The sequence below is a fragment of the Haplochromis burtoni genome, unplaced genomic scaffold (assembly GCF_018398535.1).
Source record: "Haplochromis burtoni strain Fernald_Lab_line unplaced genomic scaffold, NCSU_Asbu1 Contig_50, whole genome shotgun sequence".
NCBI lineage: Eukaryota > Metazoa > Chordata > Actinopteri > Cichliformes > Cichlidae > Haplochromis > Haplochromis burtoni.
In genome coordinates this window covers 2,204,214-2,216,415 of record NW_024582411.1, presented here as the reverse complement: position 1 = coordinate 2,216,415, position 12,202 = coordinate 2,204,214, and the positions used below count along the sequence as shown (strand labels likewise).

Below are 12,202 nucleotides of genomic sequence, written 5' to 3'. Positions count from 1 at the left end.
TTAACCAGTTGGTATAGTAGGTTAAGTTGAAATTAGGTGTAAGGTTTAAATATTTTAGAAAAAGTTACCAACTATCATTTGTTGGCATAGTTAGCATTACAGGGGAATAAGAGGTTACTCATAACTGCAACAGGAATCATTTCACAGCATTTTGCTACTTTACTTAACGAAGGTTCTTTATCCATTGCAGATGTTTCAAAAACAGTAACCAAAAAAAACCATTTAACTACTGTAGTGCTGTTTCCTCCTTTTACATCAATTAATCTTTATGCAGTCTTTTAAAATCTGGGTTTGAGAGTTTAATATTCATACAGTAGTACAGTAGATACACTGTCCATTAAGACATAAGCAAAAACATGAAATCTCCTGATGCACAACTCTAAATGTGCATTTTTAAGAGATCTAGGTTAAGATTTGTTACCTACATGTACATTCACTCCGTCTGTTAACTGTCCAGAAGATTTTTAGCAGCAGGAGCAATGAGTTACCTTGGTACACAGGCAACAAATCTAGAGGGAAATATAATCTATATAAGCTTTTTGTTTTTTTAAATAACAGGACATAAACAGCCATTCAAAACACTTTAAAGAACACAATCTAGCAACATAAATCAGGCAACACAGCACATTTCCCCAAGGTGAAGAAAAGGAAGCAGTAAAAGCAAGGCAAGGCTCAGACACTGCACAGTCTGTTGGCAGTCTTATTGAGCTCAATGGTCGATCATCCATCATATTAAAATCACTAGTTAGATATTGTAGGGTGGAGATGAATGCAGATGATCACAGTACATATAAAAAAATTAAAAAAAAAAAAAAAGCAATCTCAGCCTTTGACTTTTAAAATTTACAAACCAAGACAACTGTGTTGACTTTCAAGAACTGTTCAGTACACCAGCAAGATCTACATTTACTGTTTAAATAAAAATACCAGCTAGAGATGCTGAGTTTGACACTCTGCAGTTTGGATGTCCTGTGAAAAAAATATTACATTGGCCTAGTCTGTACTTTAAATACTTTCAAGCGTTCAGTAGCAAAGTAGATTATAATATGGAAACATGGATGAAAGAAAAAGGGAAGTTGTCTGGCAGAAGATGCAGGCACACTTTTAGGAAGATCACTGAATTACTCACATGTCAACAAAACACAAACTTACAAAGATCAGTGCTTACGCGTTTCCTTTTCTCTACATATTAATGTATGCCCAAACTCTGCATATAGTCGCCAGAGCACGAACCCTGTGTCAAAATGCACTTTGAAAAGACTAAAATCCCCTTTGAGAAGTAGTGCGAAAATTATTGCTATAGTGCTAATCAGATTCTATTAAGTAGACAAATGCAGGAGAAATAAATATTAAAACGGGAGTGGGTGTTAAAGGTGCTACTAACAGGATGTAGCAACTCTTCTGCTGTTGTCCAAGTGCCTGTTTGTTGAGTATTTAGAAATAAAATGTCCAGAATAATCTGAACAAGATGCTGATTACACTGTTTGATGACAGAGTTCCTAAAAAGACAACACAGGCACGTTATTCCCCATGAAATAAGGCCATGTGGAGCAACTGTGACCTGCACTTTAGGAAAGCATCCTGCAAGTGGCACCTTTTATTGTCTGAAGAAGATCATACAATTATATAACAAGCAGTGCATTAAATAAAAACAACAAAAAAACAGTTTCTAATATTTATACCATGAGTCACAGAAACCAAAAACAACTTGTGCAAGCAGTGGACTGTTTGTACTTTACATCAGGAACAACCCACCACTGCATGCATTTTTGTGGTTGATGAGTGCTTGGCAATTCCTCCACCGCCTACGAGATGGATGCGGAGCAGCTTCAGTGACCGCTGCATGTTCCTGAGGCGAGGTAAGGGAGATGTTGGGATCAGCCAGCAGATGAGTTGCTGAGGTGAGGTGACGGGCTCTACTCTAGTTTCTGCTGCAGCTTCTTCTGGAAGCAGACGGGTAAAATCGAGAGCACGGCTAGTACACCGAGCACAGCCAGGGAGTTCCAGGACACGGCTTCGCCCGCCGTGGTGAGTTTGTACAGTGTTGTACCTGCGTTGATTGCTACAAAGGATGGTGGAGCCACTCCTGTTGATCAGTGTGGAATGAAGGTTAGTCATTGGTGGAAAACATTACCTAAATGGATCCAGCAGTAGAGAGAAAAACAGTCTTACCAAGAAAGGTACCGATGAAGAAAACCCCCAAAGGCACATTGATGACAGGTGAGGTGATGTTGATGAACCAGTTGGGTAGAAAGGGGGTTATCCTCAAGAAGATGATGTAATTGATTAAATGATTTCTATGTTTGTCAACCTGCCATTAAAAATAAAATATAAGAAAAATCATGAGCAGAATATTTCTGAAATTACAAACAATAAATAAATGATCAGCTTTTATTAAAATCATGTTGGAAGACTGCTGTGCTGTGGAATACTGGGTAATACTGGGGATATTAAAGCTCATTAAGCAATCATTAAAACATGTATAGCACGATAGAGAGAGAAATCAAATTTAAAACCCATCTCTTCGCATACAAAGTCTTGACTAATTCAGTCCAATCTTATCTTAAAGACCTCATAGTACCATATCACTCCAATAGAGCACTTCACTCTCACACTGCATGCTTCCTTGTGGTTCGTAGGGTATTTAAAAATAGGAGGCAGTCTTTAGTTTTTACACCCCTCTTCTGCGGAAACGGCTACCAGTTTGAATTCTTTATTTTTAAGATTAGGCTTAAAACTTTCCTTTTTGCTAAAGCACATAACCCTTAGTTACCCTGCAATAGGCCTAGGTTGCTGGGGGATTTCCATAAAGTACTTCTTCACTCATTACAAGCTTACAAAGCACTTTGATCATTAGTTATTATTAATGTCTGGTCCTCTTCCACAGCAGGTCGTTTGTACTGTCTTCCTCCCCTCCCCTCAAACCGATTGTGAAAAATGTCCACCCCTCCCTGAGCGTGATTCTTCCTGAGGTCTCTTCCTGTTAAAAGGGAGTTTTTCCTTCCCATGGTTGCCAGGTGCATGCTTAAAGGGGGTCGTTTGATTGTTGGGGCTTCCTCTATATGATTGTAGGGTCTTTACATTATAGTATAAAGCATCTTGAGGTAAATGTTGTTGTTGTTATTTGGCAATATATTTGTGGGTCTTTAAATGCAACTCAAAACCAGTACAACTAAAGCAAAACACAAAGAAAATGCATAAATATATGAAAAGAACAAAAACCCCCAAAATAAAACAAACAAAAAAAGGTTCTTTCCTGTCAAAGCTCCTACCTGCTGAGACCATTTCTGTGCTCGCTCTGTGAGATATCTGTAGACCACTGGTCTGCCCACCAGATATGACAGCATATAACAGAACGAAGCACCCAAGCCAGAGCACTGCCAACAGACAGAAAATGATGAGTGACTGAGGAAGATAATACAGAAGAAAAAAAAAAAATCTCAAAGCTAGAAGCAGAAATGACTCTTCTGGTAACTGACTTATAAAACATTTAGAGTCCTTCACAAATTAAATATGTATCTCTAAATATGATTATTAACTATAATGCAACACAATTTCCATATTCCATCGCTTTCATAATGCTAGCAGCAGAGGTGAGGTGTTAAGAAAAGCTGCATGTAGTTTCAAAGAAAAGGTCTCTGGGTTTTCACACTAACCAAAGCCCTTCTTGGCTGTAACAGCAAAAACATCATGGTTTAGTGTGAACAAGGCTAAACCACTAGTGTGAATGCATCGCGTATTTACAGGGGAAAAAAAAGTCCACAAGAAAAAAAAACAAAAAAAAAACCAACCAGCCAAGTGGTCACAGGAGACTATGATGCAACATGGTCAAACGCAGCTGTATGCTGTTCATGCAGGTACTGAGGTTAAACTGGTGACAATGTTAAACGTGACATTTTCATTCTATCCTTGCATGTTTAAATGTGGAATTTCCCTTCAAAAATATACAAAAAGCCACGTGATTACACTGCTGTCTGCTCTACATTTACAGTTGTGGTTGGAAGTGTTGCATAAATTCATCATGGGCATGAATTTCATGATCATTTTAGGCCACAGAGTGAAATTATTGTACAGCATACATCTTTAATGACTTTAAAAACAAAAATTGTGTCCATGAGTTTTAATTTATTTTAGAGTTTCTTCTAATCCATACAGGGTTGAAAATATACATACAAGCTAAAGCTAAAAAGTGGTGCTGAAGGTTCTATAGTGTCTTTGAATGTGACAAAGACTAAGTAGTGATCATGATTAACTGGATCTTTGCCAGCATAAAAAGGATTGTTTGGTCAGACCAAAGCACTGACAAACATCATGGCAATGGTGGGGAAAAAAAATCAAAAGAACTCAGTAAAGTTCTAAGAAGGTGAGCTTTGTATTTACAAAAGTTGGGATTGTCTCTTGGAGCCAGTTCTAAACAACTGTAGATTCCAGTTGTACAAGTTAATCAGACAAGTCACCACTTTACCAAGGTCTGGAAGAAGGCCTTGAGAGGATATTGGCTAGGATGTTCAGGAACAACCAAACCAAGGCTCATGAATTGCAAACTGCTGAAAACCTCAACTGAAATTTGCAGCTGCCCACATGGACGAGCCAAAGAGCTTTTGGAGAAAAGTATTACAATCGTATGAAATTAAGATTAATGATAAGAGTTATATTTGGAGGGAGTAAAGGTGAGGCTAAGAACACGATATCAGCTGTAGCCTTAGTATCAGGCTCTGGGGCTGTTTTGCTGCACTGGTACTGGTACATTGGAAAAAATAAAGACTACTTCCAAATTCTTCAAATTCTCTTCTAATCAACGGCTACAAAGTTGAAACTTTGACACAGTTGTGTGTTCCAACAGGACAATGATCCCAAACACACCAAAACTGGTTTTATAACAGATAAAGGTCAACTTCTGGAAGAGCATTCCCAAAGCTCTGACCTCAACCCTTTTGAAAATGTTTGGATTGTGCTTAAAAATCAACTAATTTAAATGTGGTAAGATGGAAAATTTTGCAAAGAAAAGTGGTCAAACATTCAGCCAGACTTATGCAGGAGGTTGATGATGATGGTTGCCAAAAGCATCTGGTTGTGGTGCAGCTTGCTAAGGGACATTTAATCAATCACTTTTTTCCCCCTTCTTTAAAGTCATTAAAGATGTAACCATAACTGTAAATTATAATTCCACTGTATGAAAAACTTTAAGAGATGCAATCATCCATCTATTTAACAAAAGGCTGTGGCTTGACATCCTTACATAAATAAACTCAATGTTTTTTTCTTACAAATTTCATACTGCTCTTACTCACCAAGCACACCAAGAAAAGAGCCAGAGGGAACGGATAAAGATATCCAGACAGTATGCTGAGGAAGATCGATCCAGGGATTGCAAAAGTCTGGAGGCTGGTAAAAGTGTTAAGGTGTATTTCTTTAAAAATGAGCTCCACACAAGATTCCTCTTCTCACATAAGCCCTAAAAGAAAAACCCACTACAATGATGGTAATACTTTGTCTGTAGGTTGAGCAGTTAAAATGAGATTGTGTGCACACACTAGATTTATCCTCAGAGACATCCAATATTGGATACAAAGTTCTGCTTGCTTGACTTTTACAGCAGACTTAGAGCTGACACTCTGAAAGAATTATTAGAAAAAATCTGAGTCATAAGTTTTACACGTGGGAGATACCACTGACAGTTCTGAAAGGTCATACATGGTCATACTTTGTCAGGAATGCCAGCTGAAAGATTCAGTCACAAGAAACTAATGAAGCTGTAGCCAGAAAAAGACAATAAAATAATAACTTCAGTTAACACAAAGTTAACTGAATAGCTAGTGCAAACTATCAATGCAAACCAGACAGCTTTACTTAGCCCGAACCTCAGCAAAGTAGTTCAGAGTAAGTAGTAAAGTACATATTTTACATAAAGGGTGATGTTTTCTCCAAGGATACAAAACATATGTTGCAAAGTAGGCCACCAACACCTGGGTGTAGTAGGTGTCTTTGTATTTGGACAATACTGTTCCCAAAGCTTTAGCATCATCCATGTCTTTGGGGATCTTGATTTTCTCCATTTCATCACTGAAAAAAATAAATAAATCTTGTGTCAGTCACAATTTAGTTAAAACCCTTTCCAGTCGTTTTTAATATATAAAAATCAGCAAATGATTATGTAATTGGTTTGTGAATTAGCACTACCAGTGAGAATAGTGTGTTTCTTAGCAGGTATGTTCAAAATTGAAGCTGTACAAGTACAGAGAAAAACTCTACATGCATGTTTTACTATTATGGGTCCAACTCTTCTAATGAACGATGTCTACCAGCAGTTAATAATAATTTATACTTTACTGATCCCCGTGGGGAAATTCCTCTCTGCATTTAACCCATTCGCTTAATGACTGGATCTGTCCAGTTTTTCATTGCCAATTTCATGCTGACATATTCTCTTACTGCTTCTAAATCATATCTCAGCAATTCTGGACTTGAACACTATGTCAGAATTACTCTCATTTTTAACCTTTTCTTCATTTACCTAACAAAAACTGCCAAAATCCACCAGTACAGAGCTCCTAATAACTAAGTATATCAGGAGTGCACTGGTGCCTGGCTGTCTTGGTTAACTCTTCACTTGATTAACTATTTTACTAGCAAGGCATTACAAACACAGTCAAGCTCACCTGCACTTAAAAATAGTGGAGGCTTGAGTTCAAAGCAACCCCTGAGGCCATTTACTGTATCTCCACTCTGCTATGCCCCTCTATTTTTCTTTTATTTACATTTCTAAACAAAGAGTAAAGCCTCCCCAAAGAATTTAAAACAATCTCCAATGTCGCAGCTAAACACTGAGGGAGATTATGCTTTTGAAGCAGCCAATGGGCTCAAAAGACCTTTTTAAATGCATTTGTTTTCATTAACCTTTAAGCTGAAATCCTAACTTCATTGAATAAAGATCCAAACATTATGTGGTTTGTCTCCTTTGCCCCAAATTCAATTTAATTGCACAGTATTTGTATAGCTCCACTCGACAACAGTCCTGAGGGCACTCAGTAAGGAAAAGACCACAAAATATTATAGAGACAATCCCAACTAGTTAAAGCAATTTCTGTCAGTTTTTTTTTTTATACAGAGTATTTTATGAATAGGTACCGAACAAAACTACTAACAGAAAGTGTAACTCATCATTAGCTGGTGAGAAAACAGTCATCAAGATAATGACAGCTTTGCCTTCAACACAAGACGACCTACAGCTCAAGCTGTGTTGTACTCAGCAAGATGTTTATTGTTTGTTTGTTTGTCTTTTAACCATGACTCACCACCATTCAGTTTTCAAGCCTGTGTGCCACTGAATGGAAATAAAGTTATATACACCCTACCTGTGAAACAGCAGAAATGAATCTATTAAACAGAAAAGCAATGTCTAGTAAAATCCACTCCTTCAGATCTGAGAAGTGTTTTGGGTAAACTGCACTTCATGCTGAAACAACCACACCAGGGCAACTTACTCAGAAAGCTCTGGGAAGTTCCTGTAAACAAGGTACATGACTGAGGCAGAGCAGGTGAAGATGGACACCAGAATCAGCAGAGACATGCGTGCTGAGCCCCCTGCGCTATGCTGAATCTCTGTGGAGAGAGAAAGTAAGTCAAACACCCGGTTAACATAGAGTAAACTATAATCAGATAAACACCCTACAAGTAAGCTTTTGTATAATTAGCATCACTCATTTAAGCCACTACGGGGAACCGAATCTCTCTCTCGGGAGAGAGAGACACTTGTGGCTATGGCTGAGACTGTCTCTTTAATGATGCTTTCAGCATAAACTTTATAGAAAGAGAGAACTGCAATATCTAACTGTGAGATCTTAATATATGCAGAGAGGAAGTGCTTTTTTTTTGCCGTTTGCTCATTTAAAACCACACTACTACACTGCAGCACACTATGATGGTCTGCCAACACATACTGAGTCTGGTGTCACATACATATTTGATGATAGCTTATCATCAGTGTCATAAGCTGACACCTGGGAGTAAAATATGAATGTTATGGTCTTTAATTGTTCAATTAATATTTAAAATTTGTAAGTTTTTGATTGAAGCTGGCTTTACCATCAGCTTCAATCAAATACTTGGCACTAATAAAGATTATGCTTAAAAAGGTGCGGTTCGATTCCTGGGCTCTCTGTCCTGGTCATTGTGTCCTTGGGCAAGACACTTTACCCTACTTGCCTACTGGTGTTGGCCAGATGGCGCGATATGGCAGCCTCGCTTCTGTCAGTCTGCCCCAGGGCAGCTGTGGCTACAACTGTAGCTGCCTCCACCAGTGTATGAATGTGAGAGTGAATGAATAGTGGTATTGTAAAGCGCTTTGGGTGCCTTGAAAAGGCGCTATATAAATCCAATCCATTATTATTATTATTATTATTATTATTATTATTATTATTATTATTATTAAATACATTCTCAACAAAGTTTGTGTGACATAAAAACACAACTGAGCATGACGTCAGAAAGCAGTATTGCCATCTGGTCACTCCTGCCATTGAGATGCATCTTGTCTGATCCAATCAAGTTGGACAGATGTAATCACTTGCAGCACATTCAGAGGTGATCTGAGACAAACATAGCACTTCATCAGTCCACACATAGCTTTAGAATGAGCGTGGATATCACTTCCCAGCACTTATGCAAATAAACCTCATAGCTGTGTGCCACTTTTCCTCTTTAACAGCAGGACATAGCTATGCACTTCTGATGCCTTGTCTGGTGGAAATTAAGACTGAGTCTATTTGAGGCATGCATTTTATTTAAAAAAAAAAAGAAAAAAAGATGGACCTGGCCAGCAGGACACCAGGCTCCAAAGTCAGCTGATTTTCCAGCAACTCATTAGCCCTTTCTGACAGAGTGTGGGTGGTTCCTTATTCCTTCATTATTTTCCACTTGGCACTCCCCAGTTTTATCTTCTTGTCTAATATGGTCACTTCCAGTTCCAAAAAGCCCATAGACAAATGCCAAACTCAAGGGTTTTACTCTACAAAGCAATGTGTTAAGTCAGCATGGCTACGTCCACTTTATGGATCCAGGAAAACTGAATCAACCAAAAGATATGATAAACTCAAAATGCATCTCTATACGTTTTTATGTTTGTTTGCTTTGCTGGTCATTTAGACAAGAAGGAACAAAGTTCATAAGAAAAAAAACACTTCAGCTCTGAACTCATGCGAGTCCTTGACTAAAGGGAAACACTCATATGTAATCCACACGCCATGTGTACAAGGTAAGTACAATACCTGTGAATATGTAATAAGGTTCACATACACCCTGTAACCTTAGCTACTTTTGACATTGCTGGAGTACATTTGCACTTTACTTTTTCATTTACAGTTCATGCAAATCGATACATTACACTTAATATAATAGCTTGACATGAGCTTTTGAAATGCAGCTCGAATTAAGTTTAATTAACAATGCACAGTTAATTAAACTTCATTTACACAAAATGGATAAATATTACTTTAACCCCCCTCAAAAAACATTGAAACTGAAATAACTTTAGAATTACATTCTGCACATTTTTCTGGAAATAAGAGCTTTTATGATTAATCTTATGGAGTACTTTTTGTCATATCCTTACTTTACCGTTGGAGGAGATGAATACTTCCCCAACCGTCTTTGTTAACCAGCAGTTTATCTTTTCGCTGATAAAAGATTTAGTAATTTAAACTATTAGGTTAATGTAGGTATGCTGACTAAACATTTAAGTTATTACACCTTAAATGAGGCTGAGGTGGGTTTTTGGCCAACTTTGTGATGTGTTGTTTATAAGGTTTGGCGATACAAAGTACAGCATCGAAATCAAGCAGGGCTAACTTTAGCTAGCTGGTTCAGGCTGCTTCGCAATACGTAACGGTCTCAAAGTTAAAAGGACACAGTCGAGTGGTCATATTGCTTCATCTGTCTCTATTTGCTTTCCTCTTCTTTTTCGTTAACGTTTAACAATTAGCTACCGCCATGAGCCTACCTTTCAGGACTTTGGAGTTACTGGCATTAGCCTTCACCTCTTCCTGTGCTACGGACAAGCCGTCCGTGTCTCTGGTTTCTCTCCGCTTTTTGGCCATTTTCTGAGATAACGTTAAGATTAGCGGTACCGAGATGTAGTGGAGTAACAACCGGCAAGTCGATCGAGTGACACCGGTATGTCGACAGCCTGATGACACGTTACACTGATTGACCTTTTACCTTACATTCAGGAGCAAACCTCCACCATTTACAACAGCGCGCCCAGCGGCAGGCTCGCCACATTCTGCAGTGAAGTCTACTTTCATATCTTAAAGACATTTTTTATTGGTTATTATTCAGTTTTATATTTAAAGTGTTTCATATTGGACAGTCTGGGGGGAGTTATTTTTTTCTCCTTATCTTTCCTCATGTTGTGCTTTTCCATGTTATACCCCTCTGACCTGTCTTCCCCATGTGATGTTTGTGTAATGTATGTAGGGTCGGATGGGTAAGACGGCGCTGGCACGGCTGGCAGCCTTAACCCAATTTCCCTCGGGATGAATAAAGTATGATCAATCAAAATACAAATTTAAGGTACTTTACAGTTTATACTCTTCACACTCTGTATCTGTATCTTGCATGAACAAGCCTTTAAAATATTAACATCATATATTAAATTCTTTCAGAGAAAATTACAAAGATGAGGGTGCAGACAGCCCTATAATTTATACGGATGGTTCTTCATTATAGAGAATTATAGAGAAACAGTTGTCAGTCGGGATTTTATTAAGGACTTGCACTCCAGAAGTAAAAGCAATCAAAACATAAATCCAAAATAAACACATACATCACAATAGGAAAACAAAACAAAAAACATACAGATGTACATACTGCACATACTTTATTTTGATTCTATAGACCAACTATATTTAAAGTTGGGGTCAAAAGTTCACAGACACTCATCTTAGGCATGTATTTTTATAAGTTTCAATCAATCAATCAATCAATCAAGCCCTTTATTTATGACATGCAAAGTTTACACCTGCAATGAAATTGGAATTTGGAGGAAGTCTTACTTCTTCATGATTCCATCCTGTTTGTGCAATGTACCAGTACCACTGGCAGCAAACAGCCCCATAACATGATGCTACCACCACCATGCAAGACAGCTGGCAGAGTATTTTTAAGTTTGAAAGCCTCACCAAGCATAACTCTTCCAAATATACCTCTTCTTTTTATTGCTAAATAACTCAATCTTTGCCTCGTCTGACCTAAAAAATTTTCTCCAGAAGGGATTTGGGTTGTCCATGTGGGCAGCTGCAAATTTCAATCAAGCTTGAAGGAGTTGATTTTGGAGCGAGGGTTTCTTTCTTGTTCAGTACCCTTTAAATCCACACTGGTGTAAATCTTTCTTGCTTATGTCTTCAAATAAAAATCATAGCAGTGAAAATCATTGCATATGATTAACACCTTTGGGTGTTTTTTTTTCCTCCCTAATTTTTTTTTTTTTTCCTCCCCAATTTTTTTTTCCTCCCATGTCCCCTGGGGGGCTCCGTAGGATCCCAATGTAAGTTTCAAGCAAAGTTCACAAATCAACTGTGTGTGTTTTTTTTATTCTTTTAGCTGCTCCTTTTAGGGGTCGTTAAATGATACCATATGGATCCATTTTACTCTATCCTGCCTGGGAGCTCCTTATTCAACATAATTTGTACAACATACCAACTGTCTTTCTTCTGCTCGTGCACAAACTTGCCACTACAACTTTGTCTCCATCATTAGAGGTGACTTATTGAGAAACAAGGATATCCCTCTGGCATACTTTTTCCCAATGAAAAAATATTGGATCTTATGGTCTTCCAACTGAACATCCTGTCTTTTTGTCAGTTCCACTGTCATCAAAAAATACAATATAAAAGGTCTCACTTCAGTCTTGTAAACCTTCGCTTTCATTCTTGCTATCCTTTTGTCATGCATCACCCCTGACACTCTCACCATCCATTGCTTTTGATGTTTGGCCCCAGGTATTTGAACTCATTTAAGCTTCTAAGCTTTGTAACTGGGACTTTCATAATGAATAGCCTTAAATGACCTTTATTTATGCAAAGAAATCAAGAAATAAAAGGCGTTAAAACTAAAAGTTTTTTCAATCGTTTAATAAATGCAGCCAGTAGGTGGGTCAGCTTCCTCATTTTTTTGAATTTCAGTAGATAATATGATACCATGTAGC

The 12,202-nt window shown here is 37.9% G+C and overlaps 1 protein-coding gene across 1 annotated transcript; it reads right to left on the bottom strand.

Moving 5' to 3' along the window:
- Positions 1-798: 798 nt before the first annotated feature.
- On the bottom strand, positions 799-10,253 carry tmem41b (transmembrane protein 41B). The gene is made up of 7 exons (XM_005936487.3): positions 9,998-10,253; positions 7,485-7,602; positions 5,935-6,063; positions 5,292-5,385; positions 3,273-3,377; positions 2,173-2,311; positions 799-2,086 (listed from the first exon to the last, which is right to left on the bottom strand). The coding sequence occupies exons 1-7, from the start codon at positions 10,092-10,094 to the stop codon at positions 1,917-1,919; spliced, it is 852 nt and encodes a 283-aa protein (XP_005936549.1). The 5' UTR covers positions 10,095-10,253; the 3' UTR covers positions 799-1,916.
- Positions 10,254-12,202: the final 1,949 nt, after the last annotated feature.

Coding starts and splice junctions, on each gene's coding strand:
- tmem41b (XM_005936487.3), bottom strand. CDS start 10,094: ATGGCCAAAAAGCGGAGAGAAACCAGAGACACGGACGGCTTGTCCGTA. Junction 3,378..5,291: donor CTCTTTTCTTGGTGTGCTTG/GTGAGTAAGAGC, acceptor GTCTGTTGGCAG/TGCTCTGGCTTGGGTGCTTC. Junction 2,312..3,272: donor CACAGAAATGGTCTCAGCAG/GTAGGAGCTTTG, acceptor TTTTAATGGCAG/GTTGACAAACATAGAAATCA.